At 45.1% G+C, this 26,997-nt stretch overlaps 1 protein-coding gene across 1 annotated transcript in view; it reads right to left on the reverse strand.

Moving 5' to 3' along the window:
- Positions 1 to 26,706, reverse strand: part of Fer1l6 (fer-1 like family member 6) — a 118,064-nt gene extending 91,358 nt beyond the window's left edge. Inside the window, 10 exon segments of the mRNA XM_051160546.1 lie at positions 3,470 to 3,822; positions 6,468 to 6,660; positions 8,237 to 8,423; positions 9,214 to 9,370; positions 9,697 to 9,775; positions 13,890 to 13,952; positions 17,175 to 17,306; positions 17,404 to 17,458; positions 20,521 to 20,638; positions 26,598 to 26,706. Coding sequence (XP_051016503.1) covers positions 3,470 to 3,822; positions 6,468 to 6,660; positions 8,237 to 8,423; positions 9,214 to 9,370; positions 9,697 to 9,775; positions 13,890 to 13,952; positions 17,175 to 17,306; positions 17,404 to 17,458; positions 20,521 to 20,638; positions 26,598 to 26,676 — 1,416 coding nt within the window. The 5' untranslated portion in view covers positions 26,677 to 26,706.
- Positions 26,707 to 26,997: the final 291 nt, after the last annotated feature.

Raw genomic sequence — 26,997 nt, forward strand, 5'->3', positions numbered from 1 at the left:
ATTCCCCTGAACAAGAGTCCAGAACCAGTCCCCTCAGAGAACCAAAGGATTTCAGATACCTGGGGGTGGGGTGTGTGTGTGTGACCTTTCCTGTAGCATTGGACAATGCAGGACATGTTTCTTTTGACCAGAAGCACAGGGCAGGGCGGCATAGTGCTAAAGCTTAGTCACTGTCTATCCGCCAGCCTCTTATCTTGCAGCCCGGGGGTGGGGGTTGGGGGGCTGAGTTTACTGTCTGGGGGGGAGAATGAGAACCTCAAAGAGACTAAAGGGAAAAGCAGACCCTGTGGTCTCAAGGACAGCAGATGTCACCGCAAAGCAGCTGACCTGCCAGCTATCGGACTTTGGGCAAGTGGCATCCACTCTCTGGCTGTTTGCTTGCCTTATCTGTGATGAAAGTATCACAATGGGGCCTGGAGTACTTGTTCTTGTTGTTGTTGTTTTAAGCATACATACAAGCCCTCCCAACTGTAACTACGTAAATATTTCAATAGTCTGAACTGATCTTTTAATCTTCCACATCCTTCAAGCTCCCTTCCGGAAGTGTGCCTTAAACTGGAGAGATGGTTGATGCATAACATGCTCTGAGCCCACCAAGTGAGCGGAGCACCAGGGTTTGCCTCTCTCTGCTTCCTGACTGCTGCAACGATGGCCTGTATCTTCAAACCATGACCCTTAAAACCCCTTTCCTGACATCGCTTTTAGTCAGCTGTTTCGTCACAGCAAAGAGAAAAGCAATTGCCATAGAGAGTAAAGTCAAACAGAGGCAGGCAGGTCTCGCTGCACAGTGGCCCCTGCCCCCACACTGACACTAGGTATAGCCAGCCATCTTACTCGGAGGCCAAACATTTTAAACATTGAACTTTCTCATCCCATAAATAACAACAATTTGTAGTTCTTTACTTCCTGGTTCCCCATGGATATATTTTGCATGCGTTCTCTCCCCTTCCACAGCACAAGCTCCATGGGGTCAGGCTCTGTGTCGGTTTGATATAAAGCTGTCCCATCAGCAGTCACAGACTTTAAAAATGGGTCCCATTCCCCAGGCTGACTATGGTCTTCGGGAGTTTCGCAGAAAAGAGAAAGAGCAGTTTTGGAAGTAAAGAGAGGGGGAGTGGGAAAAGACAGCATCGTAGGGTCTCCCAATGTCCAGATGTGCTACGAGGTTGCTGCACACAGTGACACTGGGGCTCTGTGACACTAAGAAGCCAAAAAAGAAAGAAGGAGACAGCAAGGAAAGGCTGAAGGGGACAGGTTAATCTGCTCAGGCTGGAGGAAACAGGAGATCTGGGTAGCAGCTTTGAAATATGGCCCCAAATTCTTAGCCAATCTCCCCCCCCCCCACCAGCTCTCTTCCTTCTATATAAAGCTAGATGAAATGAGTTGTTCCTAGCACGAAGGAAATGTCAGTCTGTGATGTCATGGCTTGGTCATGGCCTTGTTCTCCCTTACATCACCACCCTAAGGAAAGGAAGCACACCACCATAGCATAGGGATATTCAGAATTTATGGGAGGGTCCCCATAGTAAGGAGCTGCATTCTCATACCAATAGCCAACAAGGTACTAAGGCCACCTGAGTGTCAGGCAGCCATCTTGAGATGGGTCCTCCAGTCCCGTGACACCTTCAAAGGCTCATAGCTTCTGCCCAGCTCTTGGGGGCTTGTTTAGAGCTTCTAGCAGGGGAGTGAAGCTGCCTATACACCCTTGACCAAAGGCCACTTTTCCTGTATCCTGGGACTCTTACCACACAGCTTCAGGAGGGACACTTATGGAGCATTAGGGAGGAAGGGGACACCTGCCTAGCCATCAGCCAAATCAACCCTAGCTATCAATGGGGTGACAGCTGTCACAGCTGGATCACCCTCACATTCACTCTGCCAAGATCTTGAAAAGATCTTCCTCCAAGGAAAGTCTCAACCAGAACCATTGTACCAAGGCATCCCCAAATTCCTCACTCTGAGAGAAAATTAGCATTTGATGTTTCAAGCCGCTAAGGTTTGGGGTGACTTATTGTGCAATAACAGAATCTGACAAGAAAATGCCACCAATAAGACACCAAGGTGAGGAGGGTGCAGAGGTGTCGAAGCACCTCGATTTTCCTGTATCTACCACTTTCTCCTCAGTAGCCCAGTAACCTTCTCTAGACCTTGAGTTGTAGAAAAGTCCACTCCCTGCCCAACCTCCCTCGCTTTCTGCTAGAATTTCTTCCTTTGGGAATCCTCAGAAAAACATCTTAGATTCTGAAAATCTTCCCCTGGCTTCTTTCTCCTGGGATGTCCCTATCCAACCTTGCCCACAGCAGCAATGGTTACCAGACAGACAGGCAGATATAAGAGACAATGCACTCTAGTTGCCATTAAGCTCCCCACAAATGCAAAGTCAAGTTTCCAACGTTGTCTTGTATTCTGAACACACACACACACATGCACATGCACACATACACACATGCTCACAGCCCCCTGCAGACAATGCCAATTTCACGCCCCAACAAACTGATAATACATATTTCCAGAAAGGGTTTCCATGATGAGAGTCCAAAGAGAAGTGGGGAGGTGCTGAAAAAGCCAAGACGCAAACAACAGGTGGCCAGCTCTAAATAGCTGCTCCTTGATGGAAGAAACAAGCCATGGATATCAGCCATAAATATATCGCAAGCTTAACCATGCACTGCTGGAAGATCCGATGACAACTTACATGCACTTTCTCATCAGTCCCCAGAAGTTGCCTATGGCAAAGTGACCTATATGACCCCACTTAGCTGAAGAGTAAATAACGATCTAGGGCAGTGTTAGCATTAAAGCCATGAGTAGAATTAATGCCGTGTTTCCAATCCCATGCTCTGAGTTCTCTGCAGTAGTTTCTTAATATCTCGGTAAGAAAAAGAAATAGCTCTTGCAAGGTAAGGGTGACTCTCCTATTGCAGCTCCGAGGTCCGTCCAGTCTCCCTAGGAATGGACAGCTAAGGGTGAGCGGCCATCATTTCCCTTCCTGTTGATCCGAGAAATAATCCCATAGACAGAGTTAACCAGGATCAACTGGAATCACCCTTTTTCCTCTGAGACTGATGACACACAGAACTCATTCACTCACTCAACTACAAACTGTACCACTAGGACACACACTGCGAGCATGGTCACAGCTGATGCTCATCTTGACACCCCAGTCTCTTGCTGTTAATACAGAGTCGGGCTCCCACCAATGTCTCTGACTACTTTGTGTCTGCTTTTTTTGAGTTCCCATGGAATCCACGCTTGACAGAGTCTGAAGAAATTCATCATGAGCATATGACCACCCTGCTTGCACCAACAGATGACACACCCGCCATTCAGTGCTAGGCCAACACAATTTCACCAGGAAGATGAGACCTGTATAGGAAAAGGTCCTCTGGAGCCTGTGACAAGGGCTGTATCCCTTTGCCCTGGGCTCACCCACCATCAGGCACCGAGGAGCAGTGCTCCACAGACCTACCTCTGGGGGGACAGCAAAAGATTCCACCTCCACCTCCGTGGAGTTGGTTTTGTCAGCAGCCTGCTGGGCCTTGCCATCCTCTGTTTTATCCGCCTTGTCCTTACTGGAGCCCTTAGAAGATTTGGAGTCTTTGTCTCTGGAAGATAGCTTCAGCTCCTTCAGAGCCTTAGAGAACTTAGACTCCTGGGCCCCACCTGAGAGGATTTCCACAGCAATTTCCACCAAGATCCGGCCCCTGAAGGACACACCTTCCCCAAAGCCCTCATTCATCTCCTGGTAATCGTCCATCAGGCTGTGGTTCCTGGGGGAGCCATACAGGTTAATCCAGGCAGGTCCAAAGGTGGGAAGAAAGCCTAGGAGAAACCCAGGCATTAGGTAACTGCCTATACGTTCACGTCTACAACGTGTTTGCTTTCTAGAAGTAGCATATACACACATACGATATGCAGACAAAAGAAAATATTTAAAAGGCATCCTCTCCAAAGGAAAACATTTGTTCAATTTCCATCTAGTCTCTTTTTGATGCATTTACAGGTCTTCACATTTGTCTTATTATAGAGGCCACTGTGTACCCCTTTGTCACCCTTTAGCCATCAAATGCTTATTTCTAACATGAGCTAGGGAATGTGCTAGATGCCAACCATGGGCCTCGGCAAAGGACAAGCCAATACAAAGACTGAACAAAGAAACACTTGCGTTAATATTTACAATATAAACACTGTGAAGAAGATACATCACCTGATGCAAGAACAAATGATGGGGTGGTGCAGCATGGAGGAACAGACTGGGGAGGCCATAAACCAGCTGGAAGGAGTGGGGAGCTAGAAATATGTGAGATGAGTTTGGACAGGGGAGAGGCCTTAGGCCTTGTTATGAATTTTGCTTACTATCTTAGTGTCACTAAGATTATTTTAAGGGGATTTTATCAACGTGATAATGTAACCTTGTCTCTAAGACCAGTGGTTCTCACCCTGTGTGTCACAGCCCCTTTGGGGTCACCTATCAGATATCCTCCTTATCAGATATTTACAGTAGAATTGATAACAGAAGCAAAATTATGGTTATGAAGTGGCGGCGAAAATAATTTTATGCTTGAGGGTCACCACGACACGAGGAAGTGCATTAACGGGTCGGAGCATTATGAAGGTTGAGAACCACTGCTCTAGATCATTGTGGCTCCCGTCTATGTGAAGGCTTGCAAGAATAGATGTGGGCACACTGCTTTGGGGACCACTTCTCATGGGAGCTAAGGACACTGTAGCCTGGCCTAGGGAAGAGTGGTAGAGATGGTGAGAAATGAAGGGTCTAAAATATTCCTTAAACATAGAACTGAAAAGGTCTGGTGATTTTAACTTATTCCTGCCAGAAGGGGCTTCTCCCTTTAATCTAGAACATCTGAGAAAACATAAGACATCAATGAGAGCACTTGTCAACACAATGCCCCTTTATTTTCCAGTACTGGAAATCAAACCCAAGGCCTGTGCTGTTACCACTGATTTACACCATCAACCCCATGGTCTTTTCTGAAGGGCAAAACAGCATGGCGTTTCTGAAAACTCAACTGTATGTGTTCAAATTCCAGTCTGGGGACTTTTCAGCTGCACAAGACAGGACAAATTTCTTAACTTCCTTGTACCTCAGTTTCCTCATATGGAGGAAAAGCTAGTAGTGTCTAACTCAACTACCAAGATTAACAAGATAATATCTATTAAGTATTTCACATGGGCCCTTAGGAAGTGCCCCCACTGATGTGAATAAATAGGGAATCATATTTTGTTTATCAAATCCCACATAGTTGCCAATAAAACGTTTTCGTGTGTGTGTGTGTGTGTGTGTGTGTATTATAGCATCTTTCTGCTTAAATGTCTCCTCTCTAGCACTCTGACTTTTCCAGACTAGATCCTTTCCCTCAGCTTCTGTTCTCCTTTGAGTGAGTTTAAAGAAGCAGAAAAATTATGGTTAAAAGGATAGCAAGATTTCATGGTCCTTGGTGTCTACTTGTAAAACGCAAACCTTCTCTTTTTGAACGCCATCAAGAGACTTCTAAATGTTGTGAATAAAACATGTTAACATCTAGTTGAGTGAGTGTAGATGGAGGAGTGTGTTTTTTATATAAAGTGTTAAGTGCCGCAGTAATATGAAGAAATAGATGGCATACATTCATTTTTGGCTTTTTGTAATGCCAGTCTGTGAAAGACATGAAAATATTGTATTGTATTTTGTATATTGTAACCTCTGCTTTTGGAAACTATTCATATAGCTAAAAAAAAAATAGCTATACCAAAGACATCTTTATGTGACATATGATAGGATATATTTAACATATACATGTATGTATGTACGCTTGTATTTGACCATTTAATTATGTGTGTGTATGTTATATAGGTATGTGTGTATTTCTGTCAGTTAACATACATTTGCAATACAGGGAAAGATTGCCATGAATTTAAACAGGGGTTACTATAGAAGGTCTTACACACTAATGGGATGTTGGAAATAGAGTCAAATACCGAGGGGGAGTTCTTTCCCTGCCCGCCACATTCAGGGCTTTGTGGATTTCCTGAGGCTCTCCCAGCTCACTGAGAGCACAAGAACCCACAGCCCCTGCCACCCTGGAGCTCTCATGTTCCCGTCAAGTGACTGGGGACATACTTTTTATGTAAGAGGAAAACCACTGAAACATGCAAAAACTGTCTATATGGCAACATGCAAAGACCCGCCGCAGCATAGATGTGGCCTATAGGTTTTAGTTTACCAATCTTTGCTCTTATATGAATTCCATTTTCTTCTTAAGAGAACAGTGACACAGCACAGCAAGGTAGCAATAGTCATGGAAGACTTAGGGCCAGAGCTTGGCTCCATCAATGAGCTTAGCCAAGCCAGGCCACAAACCACAGACTGATGAAAGGTGTTAGTACATGCCTATGTGACCCTCTCTCTTTGAAGATAACTATGGTTTTCAGACCTACTTCCAAGGCAGACACGGGAAACTCTCTACCTTTATCCCCATCCTGCTCGTTGGAGATTTTCTTCAGATCGATGAAATGGGTGGCCAGCGCTACATCATTCATGCTGCCTTCATCCCACACCTGAATTTTCACCCTCCGACACAATGGAGGGAACATTTCCTTGAAAACCACCTGCTCATGCCACACAGGATCAGCACAATTCTTTTGCACAGAGGTTCGCCCCTAAAAGTACAACAGAGGGACGTGAGCCATGGAAATAGTGGCTAAAGAAAATGTTTCAACATGGGAGAATGGGGAAATAGAAGGATCCAGAGGGTCCTAGGAACCTATAAGAAGAACATTAGGATGGGCAGATCTGGGCCCAGGGGTCCAGCGCAAACTATGTCACCAGCCAAGGACAATACGTGCAGTAAACTTTGAACCCCTACCCAGATCTAGCCAATGGATAGGACGCTCTTCATAGTTGAGTGGAGAGAGGGGTCTAACTTTCACACGAACTCTGATGTCTGGTGCCCCATATTTGACCACATCCCCTGGATGGGGAGGCCTGGTGGGGAAGGATAGCAGGCTACCAAGAAGAGACTTGATACCCTATGAGCATATACAGGGGAGGAGGTGCCCCTCAGTCACAGTCTTAGGGGAGGGGAGTAAGGGGAAAATGGGAGGGAGGGAGGAGTGGGAGGCTACAAGGGATGGGATAACAATTAAGATGTAATATGAATAAATTAATAAAATATATTTTTAAAAAAAGAAACAAGCAAGCAAAAAAAAAAAAATGCTTCAAAGCACCAGGGGATAGAAAGGGAATTACCAAAGGTCGCAGGCTTGCTTCATCAATGCCTGTGAAATCAACTACACACCATTCACATTACTGCTGACCTAGACGTTATGTGGGTCACTGGGGCAAAGGTGAATCATTGTCCTTGGAAATTTCTACTCAGCTGGTGTTAGGGTAAATCCCTGTGTAATGAATAGGAGCTGCTCTAATGTCTCCAGGAAAGCAGCAGACAGAGCTGGACCCTGAGCTCGTGCCTGCATGAAGACCAGGCAAGATGTCATGCTTGACCTTGAGTGTTGCAGCCTGGGTTTCCGTTTCCTTGTCCTAAAACAGCATAATGTTTCATATGCCCTCCAAAGTTAGCCCAAATTCAAATTACTCCAGCATTCAGTCCTTCTGATGGGAAGGGACGGGGGCATATTTCTCAAAGTTTCACACTCTGGAGAGGCAGAGTGCAGCTTTGACCATGACCCTTGGCTTGATTCTTCTGATGGCTCCTAAGAAAGGGTCACAGGTATCGAGGTTTATGTAGGAGAAGGATTGTTGGGAACTTTGTAAGATGGGGTAGGGGAGAGTAGTAATCCCACAGGACCTGGTTCTTGTCTAGAGTAGTAGCCATTGGTGAGGAAAGATGTTTTCCTACACAGCCTTAAGTTGCAATGCATCCAGCTCCTTTCCACAATCCTCAGTGAGGCGTGAGTGGGCAACCCTCCTTTGCACCTCTTGTACCTAACTCCTCCCTCCTTTTGTTTTGTTTGTTTGTTTGTTGTTGTTTGATACAGGGCTTCTCTGTGTAGCCCCGGCTGTCCTGGACTCACTTTGTAGACCAGACTGGCCTCGAACTCACAAACTCTGCCTCCCGAGTGCTGGGATTACAGGCATGCGCCACCAGGCTCTACTCCTTCCCTTCTTGTGACAAGGTTTTCCCTGAGACACTCTTAACTTAATTTCATTTGATTAAAAATGTTCTGTATTCAGAGCAGGGCATAATTGCCACTCCTGGTGATGAGGTTTCCTCACCGTCTGCCCAGCAAAGAACACCTCCACGAAGGGATCCACAAGGTCCTTGCTGTCACCCACAAATGCTTTGGTGACATTTGCCATAATGCTGGAATTCATTTTGGGTAAGCCTTCTGCTCTGTAGAGTCTCACGTAGAACCTAGCCCAAGGTCTCTCTGATGGAAATCCTTGAGGGATCAAAAGGTTCCTAAGGGGGAGAAAAGAAAATGAAAAAGTCTGTCAGCCAAGAGGAGGAAGAAAAGGCAGGTACAGGTTGAAGGCAGAAAAAAATCCGGATATAGAGAACCCCTGGGATTCATCAGTAAACCAAATTTTCCTTCTAGTTTTTTTTTTTTTTTTATAGAATTTAACCCTTTTTTTGTTATAAACCAGTGGTTGAAAGTATGATTTTTGTTTCACATGAAAAAAAGAAAACCAACCAGCTACATGTGGTTAAATCACATAGTCTCAAGAATGGCTTATCCACATAATGCATACACTTATGGCTCAGGGAACATAAAAGAGAGTAGAAAGACATAAGGGCCAGAGGAATAGACACCTGCTGCAGATAGTCTTTTCTTTAAACAACAACAAAAAGGACACAAAGGAGGCAGCATACGAAAGACGGCTTTGATCTGGGAGAGGTGCAAAGGAGGAATGGGGGTGAAAATGAATGAGATACATTATATGAAATTCTCAAAAATTGTTATTAATAATAGTAGATAGATAGATAGATAGATAGATAGATAGATAGATAGATAGGCTTGTTCAAAATAAGCTGTTACAGAGAAACAATGTTCTTTTGCCAGAATCTACGCTCCCAGAAGAGCCATGGCTTTGAGAAGATACATTCAGGCATCTGACAGAGCAGTATCTCTGCTGAACAAGGCATGAGTTGCCAGCACTCGCACACCCATATGGAAAGGAGTGGAGGGAGGAAAGAGACATAAAGTGGGGCACATAATTCCTCTTTATGGCTCTGGATGGATCTGTCTCACTTCTCTATTTGCTCCTCGGCATCAGAGGTCTTGGGGTTGGTCTTTAAGATGTCTCCTTTCCCGGTTACACTGATGTCACACTTCAGGTAGCCCTTGGTGCCAGTCCTGATGTCACCAGGGTCTGTCAGCAGTGCCCATTTGTCACAGAACTGATGGCCTAAAAACACACTTTGTAAGTAGTATCCTTGGCAGATGGGACAATGGCTCCCTCATCCTTTCCCACATTGCAGGCTCCTGGTCTCTTCCTCCAGCTGCGTATGATAGTAGCCATTCTCAAATGTCCCCAGTCCCCAGGCTTCCTCACTCTCTTCCTTCCCCTCCCCCTCTCTCCCTTCCCACTCTTTTCTCTGACTTCTTTCTCCAACTGCCCATAAGTATTTGGGAGACCTTCAATTTAGTGAACCACATAGAAAACTCCCAGCTTTGCAGAACAGAGTAAACCAGAGAGTAGGAAAGCAAGATGGATAGGTGGAGCTTGCTTACCAGGCTGGTTATACACCGTGCCCACATCCACTCTGAAAGAGCCAATCAGGATGCTTCCTATCAGCTTGTGATGTAAGACCTACGAAAGATGGAGCTCCAAGTGTGATTCATTTTTCTTTGAGGATGCATATGTGAAACAGATTCAGAATTCACCAAAGAGACTCCTAGGACTTGACCCTTGTTTGGGTTTGACCTTGTCTGGAGCATAGTGAAATTTGGTCACCAACTCAAAGGGTCCTAAGTGGCCTCCAGAAGTGTCTAACATGTGGCTCTTTCTTTAGCAACCTTTCAGCTCACCTACTGAAGGATGCCTGACACTCTCACTACACAAAAGCTTTCTTTAATCAAATGAACCCTAGAAATCTACCCCTCAATACTCAATACCCACCTCTTCCTGCTCAAACTTGACCCATCCTTCAATGGCTAGAACAAGTTTCACCTCCTCCAAGCATCTCTTCTTGTTCTCCCAAGCTGATACTGTTCATTTTTTCCTCAGGCTCCAAAACATTTTTCATAACTTTCTTGAGAGGTTATTGAGTGTTGCCGGGAGATGTTTTGGTACTGCACAATAGGGTAAGTTAAGTATTTGTCCTCATCAGAAGTCAACAGAGTGCCTAACTTGGTTACAGCAGCATGTTGTAATACCTCAGGGCTGGTATCATCATTAGGAAGTTCTAAAGGAAGGTGGCACAGAAGGTGCTATGCCTAGAAGTCATAGTATGTTAGAGGCAGGTGGAAATCTGGAATCGTTAAATCTTTAATCCAGAAAAAGGGGAGTTGTCAGTAAAAAGACAGTGTGGGGTTCAAGGTCAGCCTGGTCTACAAAGTGAGTCCAGGACAGCCAAGGCTACACAGAGAAACCTGGTAGAAGAAGAAGGAGGAGGAAGAGGAAGAGAAGGAGAGGGAGAAGGAGAAGGAGAAGGCAGTGTGACTGAAGTATCTTAAATCTTGGGAATGTTGTATCCAGAAAAGGGGTCAGGCTCCCTGCATGGTTCTTAAATAACAGGTTGAGATCTATTCTCAGTTAAGTATGATATTTCTTATACTAGTCAGAATCCCTCATTATCTAGTCATTTTCCAGAGGTAGTGACACCCTGTCACTGGAACCCAAGGGCCCCAAGAACTCCACACTGTCATGGAGGTGCCTTTGAAATTCCTACTAAGAATAAATCCTATGATTTCCTTGATCAAGGGACGTGTTCCTTTGTATTCTATCGACCAGTGCCTCAGTCATAACAGATACTCAATGATCATCCAGTGAGCTAATGGACGGTGTGAAGAAGGATGGGTGGTAGGCTCTGGGAGCTTCCGCATAGCTCCTTTTGCCAGAGGCAGCAAGAAAAAGTAAATCCAATCTCACTCTTTGCCTGTGATTTTTCCAGTGTCAGAGAACAGAGGGGAACCAAGGACAGCTTGGCTTCAGCAGAGGAGCTCTTTAAGACCACACACAAAAAGCTGCCTTTGTTACCAGCCTTGTTTTTCTGTGGCTAACATGACTCCGCAAGGCCTGTCTCAAGCTCCTTTCACAAGAGAAAGGTCCTTGTGGAAGATGGAATGCAAGACCCTCAAACGATTCTTCCAATCGCTCAGGAAACCTCTTTAAGGTACCTGTCTACCAGCTGAGTGCCAGCCAAACCTATTGAGGTTGACTACAACATTACTAGTCTCCTGGAGATGTGTCACACACAGCATCCTGAGGATCTAGCTTCTTTGGGGCACTGTCTAAAAAAACTAGTCTATGGTACCTCCAGGGCCTACTATACTCTGGCTGTCCCAAGAGCATCTAATTCCAGTCGCCCCGGACCACCCCTTTTGTAATATTCTTGAGTTATTATTTGAGAATTTCATACAAATACACAATGTATTTGATCACATCCACCCTCCTACTTCCCCACAACTCTTCCTGGAGCCCTCTAACATGTCTGCCTTCCAAATTCATGTCTTCACCCCCTTTTTAGACCCCCACAGAACCCAATTAATGCTGCCCATATGTGCTTATGTTTGGGGCTACTCACCAGAACATAGGCAGCCTATCTGTGGTCATACTCCCAAAGTATAATGATGCTCCCCCTTCCCCCAAGAAGTCATCAACTGCCAATAGCTCCACAGCTAGGCGTGGAGCCTCAATGGTCCCTCTCCCACTCACACTGGAGGTTTGACAAACTTGCTCTTACATGCATGCTCTTATGACTCTGATGGCAATAGGCAAGCAATTTCTGATTGAATTTAAGGACTGCTCCCCAGAAGAGAGTTTATGCCTATTTATATAAACCTGGTCAAAAGTCCAGGGATGGGGAAGTGACAGGCCCTAGAAGGGAACCCGTGATTGTTATTTCACTAAATGTTCCTGTCAAACTGCCTTCTAATTCTTGGCATGTATACACATGCATCTGTGCTGCTCCCTGCCTTGGTCAGGTAAGCTTTTTGCAGTGGGCAGGGGTTAATACAAGGACTCACAACTGTCAAGGTGCTAAGAATGCATGACTGCGAGTCATCCCCCTTTTCTTTAACACCGAATTCATCCAGGGCACACTAGCTTTCAGCTTATGAATTGGCAGAAAAGTTGTACTAAACGTAACAGGGAGGTGTTTCATTTAAAACCTTTGGTCTCTTTCCCCAGGACTCACTTAAGAACAGCAAAACAGTGTCTTCTCCCAAAGAAGGCATGAAGCATGCAAATCAGCTGTGATCCTATATCTAAAATTCCAGGTGTACCCGCATACAGCCATGACTTTTTTCTATGATGCCACTTAAAACCCTGGTGATGAACTTAGCTGGTAGAGAGCCAGTCTCATCAGGTGGCTGCTATCCTGAGGGCAGAAAGTACTGGGAGCCATGCCAGCTCCCAAAATATCTTCTGCATCCTTGTTGTCACGCCTGAAATTCAAATGCTAAGAATGGTTGGCTCTGGGTAATGTTTCATTCCTCAAGAGTCACATTCTTCAAAACAGCAGGCTAGAGTCACATGCTCCTGAGAAGAACAGTGCCATAATAGCACTAGGACCCAGAACTTTAATGACATTCAGCTGAGGTTAAAGGTCATATCACATATGCATTTATGCATTTATCTAGTGTGTGAGTGAGTGACAAAAACAGGACAGGGAAAGGAATTTCCAAGATAAATGTTAGCCTCGAGATTCCCATCAGAGTTGCTGTAAGTGTTGAGGGAACCGCTCCCTCATTCTCCACGCACATTAACTGACATATAATAGGAGTTCTGTTCTTTGAGGAGGCCTTGGAACATGGCACCTATTCACTCTCCAGCACCAATCCTACACTCTCAGGCACACCCAGCCTCACAACTCTCTCTCTATGGAATAAGTGGCTGTCTTCTGACGTTGAATAACAGGTGTCATTGTCTGCCACCCACTGTTCTCTATCCCTCTGCGGAATAGCGTGCATTGGCAATGGGTCCAGCTGGCCATTTCTGCTCTCATTTGGGACAATATGACTTCAGCATCTATGGTTTCCCTTTCCATCCCTGCTGCCCATGTACTGGGTAAACCTGGATAATAACCCCCGGCCAGCCCAGGGAGCTCTTGTTGCTTCTACTCTGCAATCTAGATCTGTGGGTAAACTTCTCTTCCCTGGAGGGGCTGAGAAAGATCTCTCCTCCAGCAGATCCCATGCCCCCCCAACCCCCTGAGAGGTTCAGAGGTCAGCACTCAGAGGCAACTTTCAAGAATGCCAAAATGCTCCAAATAGTTTTCTCTGCTCATCCAGTGTTATCGGTGCTGAGGCTAACATATGTGGTCCTTCCCCAGTTTCTATTTCTTTTTCTTTATTTATCACTAACTAGAAGGGAAAATGGTTGTGATTAATTAGTGTACATATCATCCCAAGAGAAAAACACAACATTAACTTGATTACAAATATAACTGAAAAATGGCAGTCAATTAAGATGTCATTTGTAGCATATGTTTCATTTTTCCCACATCCATTTAGCAAAAGCTTACTCTAGTTTACCTCTTGCTTACAAGAAGTACAGATTCTCTGGAGATGGTTTTTCCCCCTTAAACTCTGCCATTTTGGGGATTTTCACTTTTACCCTGCTGCTTCCATATCCACCAACTCATATTTATCCCCCTGAATGCAGGCATCCCTAACCATGCTGAGCTGCCCCCAAACAGTCCCCAGTGCCTGCAGTCTCTCTTGCTTCCCTGCAGTACCACCACCTGCAATGCTATACTTACTGAGATTTTGATGATCTTGTCGAAGAGATGCACTTGTGGTCCAATGAAATCAAAGACAAAGTACTGCAAAATATGAAGTTCATCTTGGTCATCAACCCCTAGTTTACATCTAAGAACCTTGTTCCTGGAATGGGTTAGGTTACTTAGGTTGTTTTCAGTTGTTTTGTATATAATTTTATATATTATATTTAAAATGCTACCAACCACATTCTTGCATAGAGTAAGTATAAGTATTCCTCTAAAATAGACATAAGTAGAACTTTCGGATCATGGATTGTGTGCATGTAAACCTTCAGTAGTATTAAATTTCATTTCCTGGGGGACTAAGAAGCTGTACTAATTATTTTTCTGTTGTTGTGATGTAATGCCATGAGCAAGGCAACTTATAGAAAAAAAGAGTTTATTTTGGTTTATAGTTTCAGGGGGACAAGAATCTGTCATTGGAGGGAGGCTTGGCTCTGGAGCAGAAAGCTGAGAGCTCATATGTCAATCACAGACACAAAGCAGAAGAAACAAACTGGAAGTGGCACAGGACTTCTTAACTCAAAGCCTTCCCCCAGTGACACACTTCCTTCAGAAAGGCTGCACTTCCTGGACCTCTCCCAGACAGTGACACCAACTGAAGACCAACTGTTCAAATATCTGAGCCTATGGGGGACATTCTCTCTCAAACCACCACACAAGGTGGTTTTTGATGTATCTTCTCCAACCTGTGATATTGTTTGTTCTTTGCTTTTTTTCTGCTTCTAATTATCAGTGGAAAGGGTATATTGGAGTATTTTTAATTTTGAGTGAACTCATTTAAAACATTTCTTAGGATTTCTTTTTTCTGTTTCAAAGACTCTTGTAAAATTACCAAGACTAACCATGGAAGAAATGAGAAAAAAAATGAATGGTAGAGATTTTTAATATTTGAAAAATATATTAAATTCTGGAGATAACAAATTGCCTTGGGGCTGGCAATATGGCTCTGTGAGTAAAGGCACTTCATCAGAATCCATCCATATCGTGGAAGGAGAGAACTGGTTCCTGCAAGCTGTCCTCTAACCTCCCTATGTGTACCATGGTACATGTGCATATGTGTTCACATGCTCACAGACAGAGAAATAACTAAAATGTAAGATTTATATGGATAGACCCCCAAATCTGTATATAGGAAGACTGATGACTAAAGAACTTGAAAGGTGATGCACCGATTCATAATTTTAGTTATTTCTGGCTCTAGAGCCATGCCTTGAGTCTCCTGAAGAAGAGACTATATAAGTAGTAGAATTAGCACAGAGGTTGTGTCATGTATTTCTCAAATGAGGTTGTAGAATTTGAAGGGACGTAAGACAGGGTGATTGTCTGGAGGAAGAAGAATCGGGTATGCTAGGAAGGCTTGGGACACTGTTGTGTCCTGGGTCTTTCCATTGGCTTGAGCTATGGATATGAAAGAATGGTAAACTGTGGATGGACAAACCAATGGGAAGAACAAACACTGACAGCTAAGACAGTTCCTTCCTAGAGCAACAGAAAGACAAAAGTAAACTACCATGGGATATACTAGGAGATCTTCAAAATGGTGGTCCTCAAGACTGTGGTGTGGGCCCCATAGTTGAACTCTTGCCTAGCATATGGGTTTGATCCCTAGTGCCACAAAAAAACAAATAAACTCAAAGATGATGATGATTTAAGTATGTGTTGTTTAGTAAAACAAAACAAAACAAAAAATCAGGTATGACCTTTAGAGAAATTTTTCATATATAGTGTCCATATATACTCTTTTTACATATTTTCCTTTTTTAAAAAATACATGTTTGCAACTCAAAATTTACACAGGAATTTCACCTTAGTGAAATTCTTCGCTCTGGTAAGGATGGCCATATGTGGGGTCCTATGGGCTGATAATGTTCCAATGTTTGTTGCCTTCAGCTAAGTTTCACTGTTGCATTCTCTAACGTCTTTGACTTCTGGACCTGCACCCATTTTTTTCTAGCTAGTGAGCAAATATTCCCTTCTTCATCCTCCAACACCTGATGACCTCTGCCTTGAAGGTGAAAAGTTGTGATAAATATACTGGGTTTGCCTTCTGTTCTATTTCTTGCTTTCCTACTTGCTACACTTGGACTCAATTTAATGTCATTTACAATTTAATGTCATTTACAACCAAGTCTTGCAGGCATAATTATAGCATTTGGCAAGTGAATGGGGCTTTGCAGTTTTCAAGAATTTTCATACACACTCTTTAATATTACATTCGTGCCAAAAGGATGGATGAGGGGGGGGGGGTGACATCTGGAAAGCTCAGGGGCAATACTGATGAAGAGAAGAGAATTAATGGCTTAAATGTGATTTGGGGATTTTCAGTTACTGTCATTATCCATGCTGTGCCTGTCTGCCTTGTAGACTACCGTTAATGAATACTCTGCAGCATTTTTTAGCAATTCATGTTGTCAGGCAATTGGTGCTATGCAAATTTAAGGGCCTATGCCCTATTCCTCAGTTAGGCCACATCAATAGATTGTAAGTTAGCCAGAGACTCAAGGTTCCAGTATCTGTACATGAGACACTAAACTGGTAGTAAATAGGACACATAGAAGCAATGGGAAATTCTGCAGCAGAAGCAACCAGCTGTGCCCTATCCCAGAGCTCATTGTTTTGTAAAAAGAGCTAACTGAGTGCTGCCACTGGGGCATTTGTTTATACTCCTGCACATGCTGGGGAATTTCTGGAAGATTCTCCAGTATCATGAGAATGGATCCCTCCAGGGGTGGAGTCCAGGGTATTAGAGTCCAAACCATAGAGGGAGGTGACGTTCCCTACTACATATTATTATATACTGTGCCACCATTTTACCAGGTAACTTTTTTTTTTTTTTAAACAAAGAGAAACTATTTAGAAACTTCTCCCTTCGGAGTCTTCTTTTAAAATTTCTGTGCATCTTAGAAAACCACAACTGTTTTGCTTTCCAACACAGTATGCTTATTTCAAATTCAGTAATTACATGTTCAGTGTTGCTCCTGTGGAAAAGAACATGTGCTACCTCTCTAACTCCCATCCAAAGTTCATTGAATGCAACTGTGGTGCCTATTAAGAATGGCAGTGAGCTTATGAGAGATGAGAAAGCGGGCCTCCTCTCCTCTCCTGTCTACTGTCTTGTTAGCAATGCTTTAGGGCTGTGTGTGGCAAGAGCTCACACTGGGCTGTGAACTCAGATGGGAGACAGGGAAGGAGCACTGGGGGCTCCACTCTTCTGCTTGCCAGCGAAGAGGAAGTGGGCGCAGAGGAGGCTCTGTGACTTACCTCATTATAAAATGGGCTGTTGGTTCCTTCCTTCACCGTGCTTTGCTTCTTATCATCCCCGATCTCAATGGTCACGACTGGGTCAATGTTCTCACCCACCAGCTGGCGGGCCTCAGTGATAGTTATGGCGATCTATAACACAAAACAGTGCTCACACCCCTCTGCCCAGTGCTCTCAGTTCTCCTGAGGAAAACTGGGGCATGCTGGGTAGGATGAGCCCATCACTTACTTGATAGTTTTGGGATTTGATCTCCCCATCATGGATCTTAGTCAGCAGTTTCGCTCTATTAAAATCAAGTTTAATATATTGTTCTATACTCATTGATAATATTGTTGCAAGTATAAAACAAAAAATAAACAGTGTGACAGCATTTTGATATATACCTCAAGTAAGAACAAACTTCAGGCATGTAAACAAACCATGGTAACATTTTCCCAAGGGTTCCCAAGAGTGCCTTCATGTGCACTCTATCACAGATTATCTATCTCTGAGGAAATAAATATAAATAGGCAATTGACTTAAGAGTTCTTTGACTCAGTTTCCCTATCCTAATAATGAGGCTAATAGTATCATTTATTTATATCATAAGACAATTGCTAGAATTAAATAAAGTAATGCACACAGACACTTAACCCAATGTCTAGCAAGAATAAACACTAGTGTTTTTTTATATGTAAGGTTTTCCATGCTGTTTGTATTTTGACCTCACAGAAATGATGATTCCTCAGGAAGTTAGAAGCAAAGATTGGTCGAAGTAAGGATCTGCCCTTTGCCTGGCTAGTTTTAGACCCAGCAACACTTCATCCTTTCTTGAAGATGTAATTTTGGGTGTTGTGATTGCTTTTGAAATGATTGGTAAAGAGAAAATTGGAAGGGATGACCAAACCGCTGCCTCACTGAGTTTCACAGCCCCAGGGAATTCATTTATTTGGACTGTCTCGGGTAATTGAAAATAGATGTGCGACACCTGGGCACTCAGATATTGGGTAATCATGGGCAGAGGAGAAGGATCCTTGTTACCACGGAAGCAACAATCGGTGGGAAAATGAACTGAGATTACTTTGATTGAATTTTGTTCGTTTGGCTTCTAACAGTGACATTGTGTCCCACGTCTGTGGACTGCAATTCAGCCCAATAGAAGCTACTGTCAGCTACAAAAAAATAAAAACAAAAACTAATATATAAAAACAAAAAAAAGCTCAAAGCTTTTTAATCAGACTGATCTGAGGTAGAATGTTTTATCCTCCTCAATTTTAGGCTTTAACTTTAATTTCCTTATCTGAAATAATAATTCCTATCACAAATGGAATTATCACTCTGGTGGCTGAGGTTAGAGAAACGTAGTATCATTCACTTGCTCATTAATCAAATGGCAAATTCACACCAATTACTCATAATTTGAAACCTAGCACTAGGCTTGGTTAAGGGTAAAATAAAGATGAATAAGCCACCAAGCCTGCCTTTGTAGATGTAGCAATCCATCCAAGGGAAAGAGGGTCAAGGCGTATAGGCAAAGATCCAATATATAAGTGTGAAATGTCCCGTGAGGTTATGGGTGTGGTAGAAGAGCTGTAGAGAAGAAATTCCCCAGAGCTCAGGGAGCAAGAAAGACCTAAGTGCAGAGGTGGGACCTGCGCCAGCAATGGTGGGAGGCAGGATTTCAATATGGAGAGAATGTTCTGGCCCAGAAGGAAGGCCAGGCCATCACTCCTTACTTCTCTTCTACCGTCCCCTCTTCTGTAAATGACCTGAAACACCATGGAATATACTTAGCAATAGCTGATGTGTCAGAAGCCAGGGGGAGGGGATAGCAATTGTCAAGGTGCAGTGTAGAGGGAGAGAGAGAGAGAGATGTGACAGTACATACACAAAAATTTCACATCTGCTTTTAAGTGTCGCCTCCATGTTTGTTATTGCCATCTATGATTTCTAGCTATCTCCCACATCCTTTTGATCCCCTACATATGATGTCACAGCTTAGAAATACCAGCTCCGCAACATCATGGACCGTGTGTGGACCTGAGCTAGATCCTCTGCATATATGTTATGGTTGTGTGCCTGGATGCTCTTGTGGGACTCCTAACGGTGGGAGTCGGGGCTGTCTCTGATTCTTTTGCCTGCTCTTGGGACCCTTTTTCTCCTACTGGGTTGCCTTCTCCGGCCTTTATATGGAGGTTAATGCCAAGTCTTATTGTAACGTGTTATGCCATGTTAATATCCCTAGGAGACCCTGCTTCCTTTTTAAAAGGGAAATAGGGGTGCAGTAGACCTGGGGGAGAGCGGAAGTACAAGGGGGGACTGGAAGGGGTGGAGGGAGGGGAGACTGAAGTTGGGATGTAATGTGTGAGAGAAGAATAAAAAAAAGAAAGGAAATGCCAGCTCAGGATGTACCGCTCAGAGGGGCATTCGTTTGTGTGACTGTTGGTAACAAATCCGCATGGAAAAGGCTGGAAGGACTTGATAAATTGTCACACATCAACTATTGATATGAGCAAATGCAGTAGACAGAAAATACTGGTGACCTCCACAGCTGCCCTCTCTCCTGGATGGCCCCTTATCTCCTCTCACTCTGACGTGGGCTGCCTCTGTAACTTACATTGGTCAACTCTGTGCATCAGAAATGACCTCTGCTAGTTGTGCGCCTAAGTCTCAAGAGACCCCACACGCTTCCACTCTTCTCAACCCTGCCATGGCAACACTGGAACAAACTCTTCACCCTGAAATGAGCACAGTGCTCCCAGTACTAGGTCAGCCTACCTTGCTAAAAATCACCAAGCTGCCAAGTGACCCCAGACACGTGAATAACACTTTGGCAACTATCTGAGGGCCACTAAAACCATCTAACTGACCCACGGACTCAAGGACAATAATAATTTATATTAAGCCACTGGTTTGGGTGGCTTTGTTTTGTTTTGTTTTCACAGTTGCAGCCAATGGACACAGCAGAAGCCAGTTTCTTCTGAGTCTTCTCTGGTGGTTTAGGAAACACCTTCTCTTTTGGGAGAAACACAAAGTTACAGATGTTAGGACCATGATGAATTAAAGAGCAGGCTAAGGGCCAGCTCCCAAGCCTGCCTGCTACTCTTATGCTCATCCCTGGTCTCCCAGCAACACAGCCAGGGTTGTTTAAGGCCCGAAGCTGGTGGGACCAGGGTCCTGTTGAAGGCTGGCCAGCGTCTGGAGGCTGGCACTCAGAGAGACACCGAGTGGACACAGAACTCTCTTCCATTCTTAGGCATTGGGGTCCTCTTGGACAACAACTAAGTCTTCTCTCCCACTCACTGAGAGCCTGGCACATCCTGGGGTGCAAAGTGAGTGCACCGGCTGCCTGTCTAAACAGCATACCTTCTCTTTGGAGGAGCCGAGGGGCCAGGAGCGATGGAAGCATCGTCATAAATTAAATCTCCTTCTAGTCTTTCCTGGGATGAAGAGCCTTCTTGTGCTGCTTCAGACTCATTGCCATCTAGAGAAACAAACGAAGAAAGAGAACCTTGTTAAATTAGGGTAAGATGGTAAGCAAGCCTCTGCTTTGTGCCCACCACCATGGGAGGCACCATAGCTCCTGCCACTGCCATTGGGTTTGATGTTATATTGACAGAAGAGTCAGGTGGACAGATGCAGAATTTAATGCATGTGCATCTGTTCATTGGTAAGAAGAGAGAAGGTTCCACAAACCGATGCACAAATTTAGGAAATCTATCCAAGACCTTGACACACACACACACACACAAAAAGAAAAAGTCTCCAAAGTAAATGAAACAGTCAGGAAACTAGAGGCAAGGTCCCAGTGAGTGGCCATTCTTGTATGTGCTGGCCAGCTTCAAATGGCAAAACATCATTCTGGAAAAATATGGGGCCTCGCCCCTGATTCCTGCAAGGCAAGTGGTGCCTCATGGACTGAAAACAAAGCAAGGTGGGTGGGGCCACTGCAGACACAGGTGTAGCTAAGGATTTTGGGACAAGGAGAATAAGTTGGGTTATCTGTTGGGCCCTAACTGCAACCATCTGAATCCTCACAAGAAGGGGGAGGGGGGGGTGTTAATCAGGACCAGCAACAGCAGAGTGACCCTGGGGGCAAAGATTAGACTGACCTCTATGGACCACAAAGCAAGGAACGACACAGCAGCATCCCACCTTGCTATGGTTTAGATCTTAAATGCCCCTAAGACTGGGTGTGTTGAAAGTCTGGTGGTCGGATTATGCCACAACTGGGAGGTGGTAGACGTGTAAGAGGTGGAGCCTAGTAGAAGATAATTAGGCAACCAGAGATATGTCTATGCAGGAGAGATTGGGACTCTGTCATAACTCTGCCTCCACCCTGCCTTAGCTCTATCATGTGCTACTACTACTGCCATGATGCAGCTACTGGCCCAAGAACAACAGAACCAAGCAGACATGGACTGAAATCATGAGCTAAAATACATCTTTCCTCCATTATCAGATCATCACATCAGGAGTTTTGTCACAGAGGTGGGATGCTGAATCCAGTAACAGAAGTTGCACGGGGGAAGAAGGGCTCTTCGGGTTTTTGACCCAGGGATGCTGAGCTCAGGCATCTGGGCTTCATAACTGTGACATAATAACTCTGTGTTGTGTTGTGTTACCAAATTACCTGCCCTAGGGAGGACAGCTTACTAGGAAGCCCCAAGGAAACAAATGTATAATAATTTAGCGAACCCTAGTGAGAGGATTGCAGTCATATCCTCAGACTCTTCCTAACCTAGACTCTGATGAAATCCATGGGAACATTGCCTGGGTACCAAGATTGTTGCAGTTCCCCAGATGATGGGCAGAGTTTGCTGCACACACATGCCTATTACTTACTTTCTCTTGGTTCTGCTTTTCTTATCTACAGTTAAGGCAGGGTTGGTGGCCGCTGTACCACAGAGTCATTAGGAAGAGAAACACAGCAGCATTCCAGCTCTGTGCCTAAGGAGGCAGATTAAATGAATCATAAAGAATTTCATGGGTTTTTTTTTCCTTCTACAAAAGGAAGATTGAATAAAGAAAGTGTCTTCAAATCCTTTTAAAGCAACCAGGATATTTTTATAGGTGTAATTGTGTATTGAAACTCTCTTTTTCTCTCTCTGTGTGCATGTGCCACTGTGTATGCATATGTGTGTATGTATACATGCATGCATATGTGTGTGCATGTGTGCGTATGTGTGCATGTGTGTATGCATATGTGCGTCTCTGTGTGTGATTTACATAATCTTGTCATCTAGGCATTCCCCCCCATGATTCAAAGCAGAACTAGGGATTGGAACAGAAAAAGTCTCAGAATGACACGATGCATGCCCAGAGCTCATTTCTTCCAAGTGTTTCTCAGTGCCATCCTGTGAGATGGGGACAAGGCTTTGCCCAGGGCATCCCCTCCGCCCCGTTCAGACTGTAGCTGTTCCCAGGCCTTATGAGACTCAACTATAAACATACCAGCTGAATTGTTCCTGATGTGCTTTCCAGCTTGGGCACGTTTGGGTTCCGGTTTAACCAAACAACTATGCCAAACAACCTTAAATCAGAAGACAGATGGGCTCTAGCAGCCCACTGTCGGGGAGCTGGTGTCCTTAGGCCTGGTGGCCTCAGTAGATTCTTGGTACCTCTAGAGAGGAAGACTGGGTGAAGAGGAGCCACTGCTGTCTCAGTCACGAAACTCAGGCCAAAGCCGGGCAAAAGGCTTAGCGGAGGAAATACTAGTGCCTAGCTGAGCACCTTGTAGCCTTGCAGCAACAAGGTAAAATAAATGCTCTCTCTCTGCAGACTATTGAGCCTTCTGTGCACAGAGCTGCTGGCAAAGATGCAAATGTGCAGTAATCATCAGTAGGCACTTCAAAAAGCTAGAGATGTGCAAGGTTAGATGTGGGAGAGGCATGTAACAGACCATGGGCCCCTCCCTCCAAGGCTTACACTCTGGATGGACAGACCCCAAGAGATCTCAAGGTAGAAAAGTCACCAGCAGCAGATTCTCTATAGCCGGCACCCGTTCACTTACTGATTTAAGATGCTCTCTCACTCACCATGCGTGCAGGGTGCCTTCACAGAACAAAAATGAATGATGGCACGTGACCTCTCTTAAAGCCTCCTGGTGGCTCCCCACACTACTTAGAAAACAATCGGAGGTGCACACGTGACTCAGTGTGGCTGCCCTGTTCCATCTGGCTTTCATTTTCTGCTCCTGACCACTTACTTGGTCCTACCACCCTTCTCTGTTTTGTGCCAACCCAGACCTTTCTCTGGGTTCCTTCTGACCTAATTCTGACTTAACCTGCTGTTCATCCATAGGGGGTTTTTCTTCACAACAAACACACACACACACACACACACACACACACACACACACACACACACACACCCTGAGCTCCTGTTTCTGCTACCTGTTCCCTAGTGGCTTCCCTTCCACTTTGAAAGTCTTGCTTAGAATGTGCCGTCTATGAGATCCCCTCTCAGGATGCACTGACAGTCCCTGTGTCAATGAGCCAAGCATCTACAGCGTCTCCCTAACAGCCTCCCACTCAGCCCAGTGTCTAATCTTCCTTGTGTTTTTCTTTGCTTGCAAGGCAGTTTGCCGCAGTGAGGGTCCTGACAGTGAACAGGTGGTGTGACTGAATACAATGACGGGAGGGCCTTAGCTTGATACAGGTGCAGGGAGACCACAGAAATTGGTCTCCTGGGCTCCTCCCAAATAAGAAGAGAGGGAGCAAGAGGCAAAGGGAGGGGAAGAGGAAGAGAGAGGAGACAACTTTCAGGTCGAGTCAGCATCCTAAGAGGAGTAACTTGGTTCTACCAGCTGAGGGAAACAGCCAGCTGGACCCCAAGCTCCCTTAAACCCTCTTCGAGACTCCCGCTGGGGATACCATTGGCCAGATCCAACTTGAGAATGGAGTCTTAGGGATCTGGGTCACACATCCTGAGGGAGGGCAAGTCAAGAAGGGTGGGACCTGATCTGGGAAGCAGAGGAGTTCTGCCCAAGGTTGTCTGCCTTCTGTATCTGCTCCACATTACATGCCAGACCTAGCCTGGGGCAGACACTCAACAGGTATTCCACTAGCGTTCACTGAATAAGCAAATGAATGAATGCACACAGAAGTTACTGTTTATTGAGCAACTAATGAACAGATAGGTTAGACTCTAACCATTAGTATAACAGGAATTTTGACAGAATCACAATGCCTTGAAATACACAGACTTTAAGGGCATCCAAATCTCTCTATGTCTCTGTCTCGTCTCTCTCTCTCTCTCTCTCTCTCTCTCTCTCTCTCTCTCTCTCTCTCTCTCTCTCTCACACACACACACACACACACACACACACACACACACACCAAAAGCCCTAGCTTGGAAAGGAAGGCCCAATGGTTCTTCTCTGACACCCATATTTGTCCCTTCCCTGTAGGGCCAGCCACTCCCAGCAGGATAGATGCCATTTACTTTCTAGGAGGGGCTGATGGCCTTCTGCCCTGTTTGTTTTGTGGGCTGAAGGCTCTTCACAAGAAGTGGTCACAGAGATAGCTCCCCTGATATGGCTGGTAAGGACTGCTCTAGCCTCCTGTCTGCTGGTCAGCAAGGGAGGACTCCTGAACAGAGGCCAGGAAAAGCCCAGCCTCCGAGGCAGCTTTCCTACTTACAAGCCAGGCAACCAATTTGGGGCAAGCTACTCACCAATTAGAAGCTCCGCTCTGAAATACAGGCAACAGAATCTACTGCTAGGGTTCATATGATGCATGCTGGAGTGGCACAAGCTTATTAAACATGTCATGTATGTAGATTTCCTAAGACCCTGGAGGGAAGGGACCATCTCTTTAGTCAACTTGGTGGCCTCAGGACCTAATTTCAAGGACCAAGAAAAGATCCAGAATCTTTTAAATCTCCAATCCAAATTATAAATTTGGTTGAATAAATAAGTGTTCCTATTAAGGTCTCTGGTACGGGGGGGGGGGGGCGGGGGAGAGAAAAGGAGCTTGTGCTTGTGCATGTAGAGGTCAGAGGTCAACTTTAGATGTCTTCCTCAGCCATCCATCATCTTGACTTTTGAGACTGGCCTGGACTTCACTGATTGAGCAAGGCTGGCTAGCCAGCCCGCCCCAGGGCTATGTCTGTGTCTGACCCCCTAGTACTAAAGTTGCACGCCCCCATACTGTGGGATCTTAGGATCAAACTCAGGTCCTCGTGCTGCCTCACTGATTGAGCCCCCATCCCAGCCCTTCCTATTAAGTTTTGAGCCTTGTAGCCACTAAAAATGCACTGTACTCCCTTTCCATCCAAGAATCATTAGTCATTACCACCAATACCACAGTATGAATGAGGGTCCATTGCTTTCACTATAAGACTGAGTTTTACTCAGAGCAAAGAATAGCTTTAGGTGGGGCTTAAAGATACAGGAAAGCTGTGGTGGATAGCAATGAAACACCTCAGGGTGGGTGAGGATGAATTGTACCCATTGTGCCATTTGGGTCTAGGAATAGTCCAGAGTGCCAGCCTTTAACTGATGCTGTCAAAGCTTCTAGGCAAAAGTCTCTAGGCAGCCATACAAACCCTGTCTACTAGGAAACCATAGATGTAATTTAATTTCATCAATGCTGACTGCCTACCCAATGAGAGGCTTGCTCCCCACTTTGCAGAGGGAGTAATTCGCTCAAAGCACAGAAAGGCAGGCAGCCTGGACTGGCTTCTCAATGCAGTTACTTCCCAACAGGCTCTCCCCTGCTCAGGGCAATCTGACTGGCAGACGACAGAGCCTTCATTAGAAGGACCATCTCCTACCTGGTTTAGGCACTACTATTGCCACCTTGAAATCCCTCATAATTTCTTAACAACGGCTTTGCATTTTCACCCACACACCCCTGCCTTATTAATTCTGCAGCCAGCCTTTGTCATGCATAATTTGCATTCTCTCTGTGTCTCTGTAACCTTGTTGGGGGAAACTGGAGTAACAATTCCTGCTGGTAAGACGGGGGTGGGGGGGTTGTTAAATCAGACAATGTATAGAAATCTCCCCTCCCCCCCCCCCCCATCTTCATTTGAGAATCCTGACTTTTACTTTGAAATCTGCCCTTGCTCCTCCCCGGGACTATATGATGAGGTCAGCTTGGCTACACAGGCCATGCCCATTTGATAATGGGAGACTTGAAACTCCTGAGTCACTTACCCAGTGAAAACAAAGGCAAAAATAGAGTTTGAACCTGCCACCACTTCCTCATAAGGACTTTCCATGGCCCAGCAGGTGCCTACCCCACCCCTGTTTGTCAATGATGCTTGGCTGTGGGTGATTTCCCCCAGGCCCACACCTGTGTTCAGAAGAACCCAGGAGTCCAAAGGACAATTACTGCTCCCTGCCCCACAGACAGGCACATTCTCAGACAAGGACAGTCCCCTAGGTGAAGCCCTTTGGTCTGGGCAGTGGGCAGCACCCCACCCTCACACCTCACCTTGTGCACCCTTGTTGGAGAGGATCAATCCCTTCTCTGCTTTGTTTTTCTTCTTCTTTTTCAGCTTCAGCCCAAACATTCCCTTTCTAAAAAGAAGAAGAAGAAGAAGAAAAAAAAAAAGCTCAACAATACAATCATTGAGGTGAGTAATTACCCCTGCTGGGAGAAAGCAAGCACACAGAGATGGTGGGTTCTACTGGCTGGCCAGTCCCCTCATCTACCCTGTGGGATGGGGGTGGGGTCAAAAGACATGTGTTAGGAGAGTTTCCCCAGTCTCCCAGGTTATCCCTCTTTTCTAGAAACCACTGCACATGAGAGGGGCAGGCTGGAGGTTCTAATCGTGCTAGCCCAGCACCTCTCATGTCTCCAGGCTCACCAATGCCAGGAATGACATCATTTG

The sequence above is a fragment of the Acomys russatus genome, chromosome 17, assembly GCF_903995435.1.
Source record: "Acomys russatus chromosome 17, mAcoRus1.1, whole genome shotgun sequence".
Lineage (NCBI taxonomy): Eukaryota > Metazoa > Chordata > Mammalia > Rodentia > Muridae > Acomys > Acomys russatus.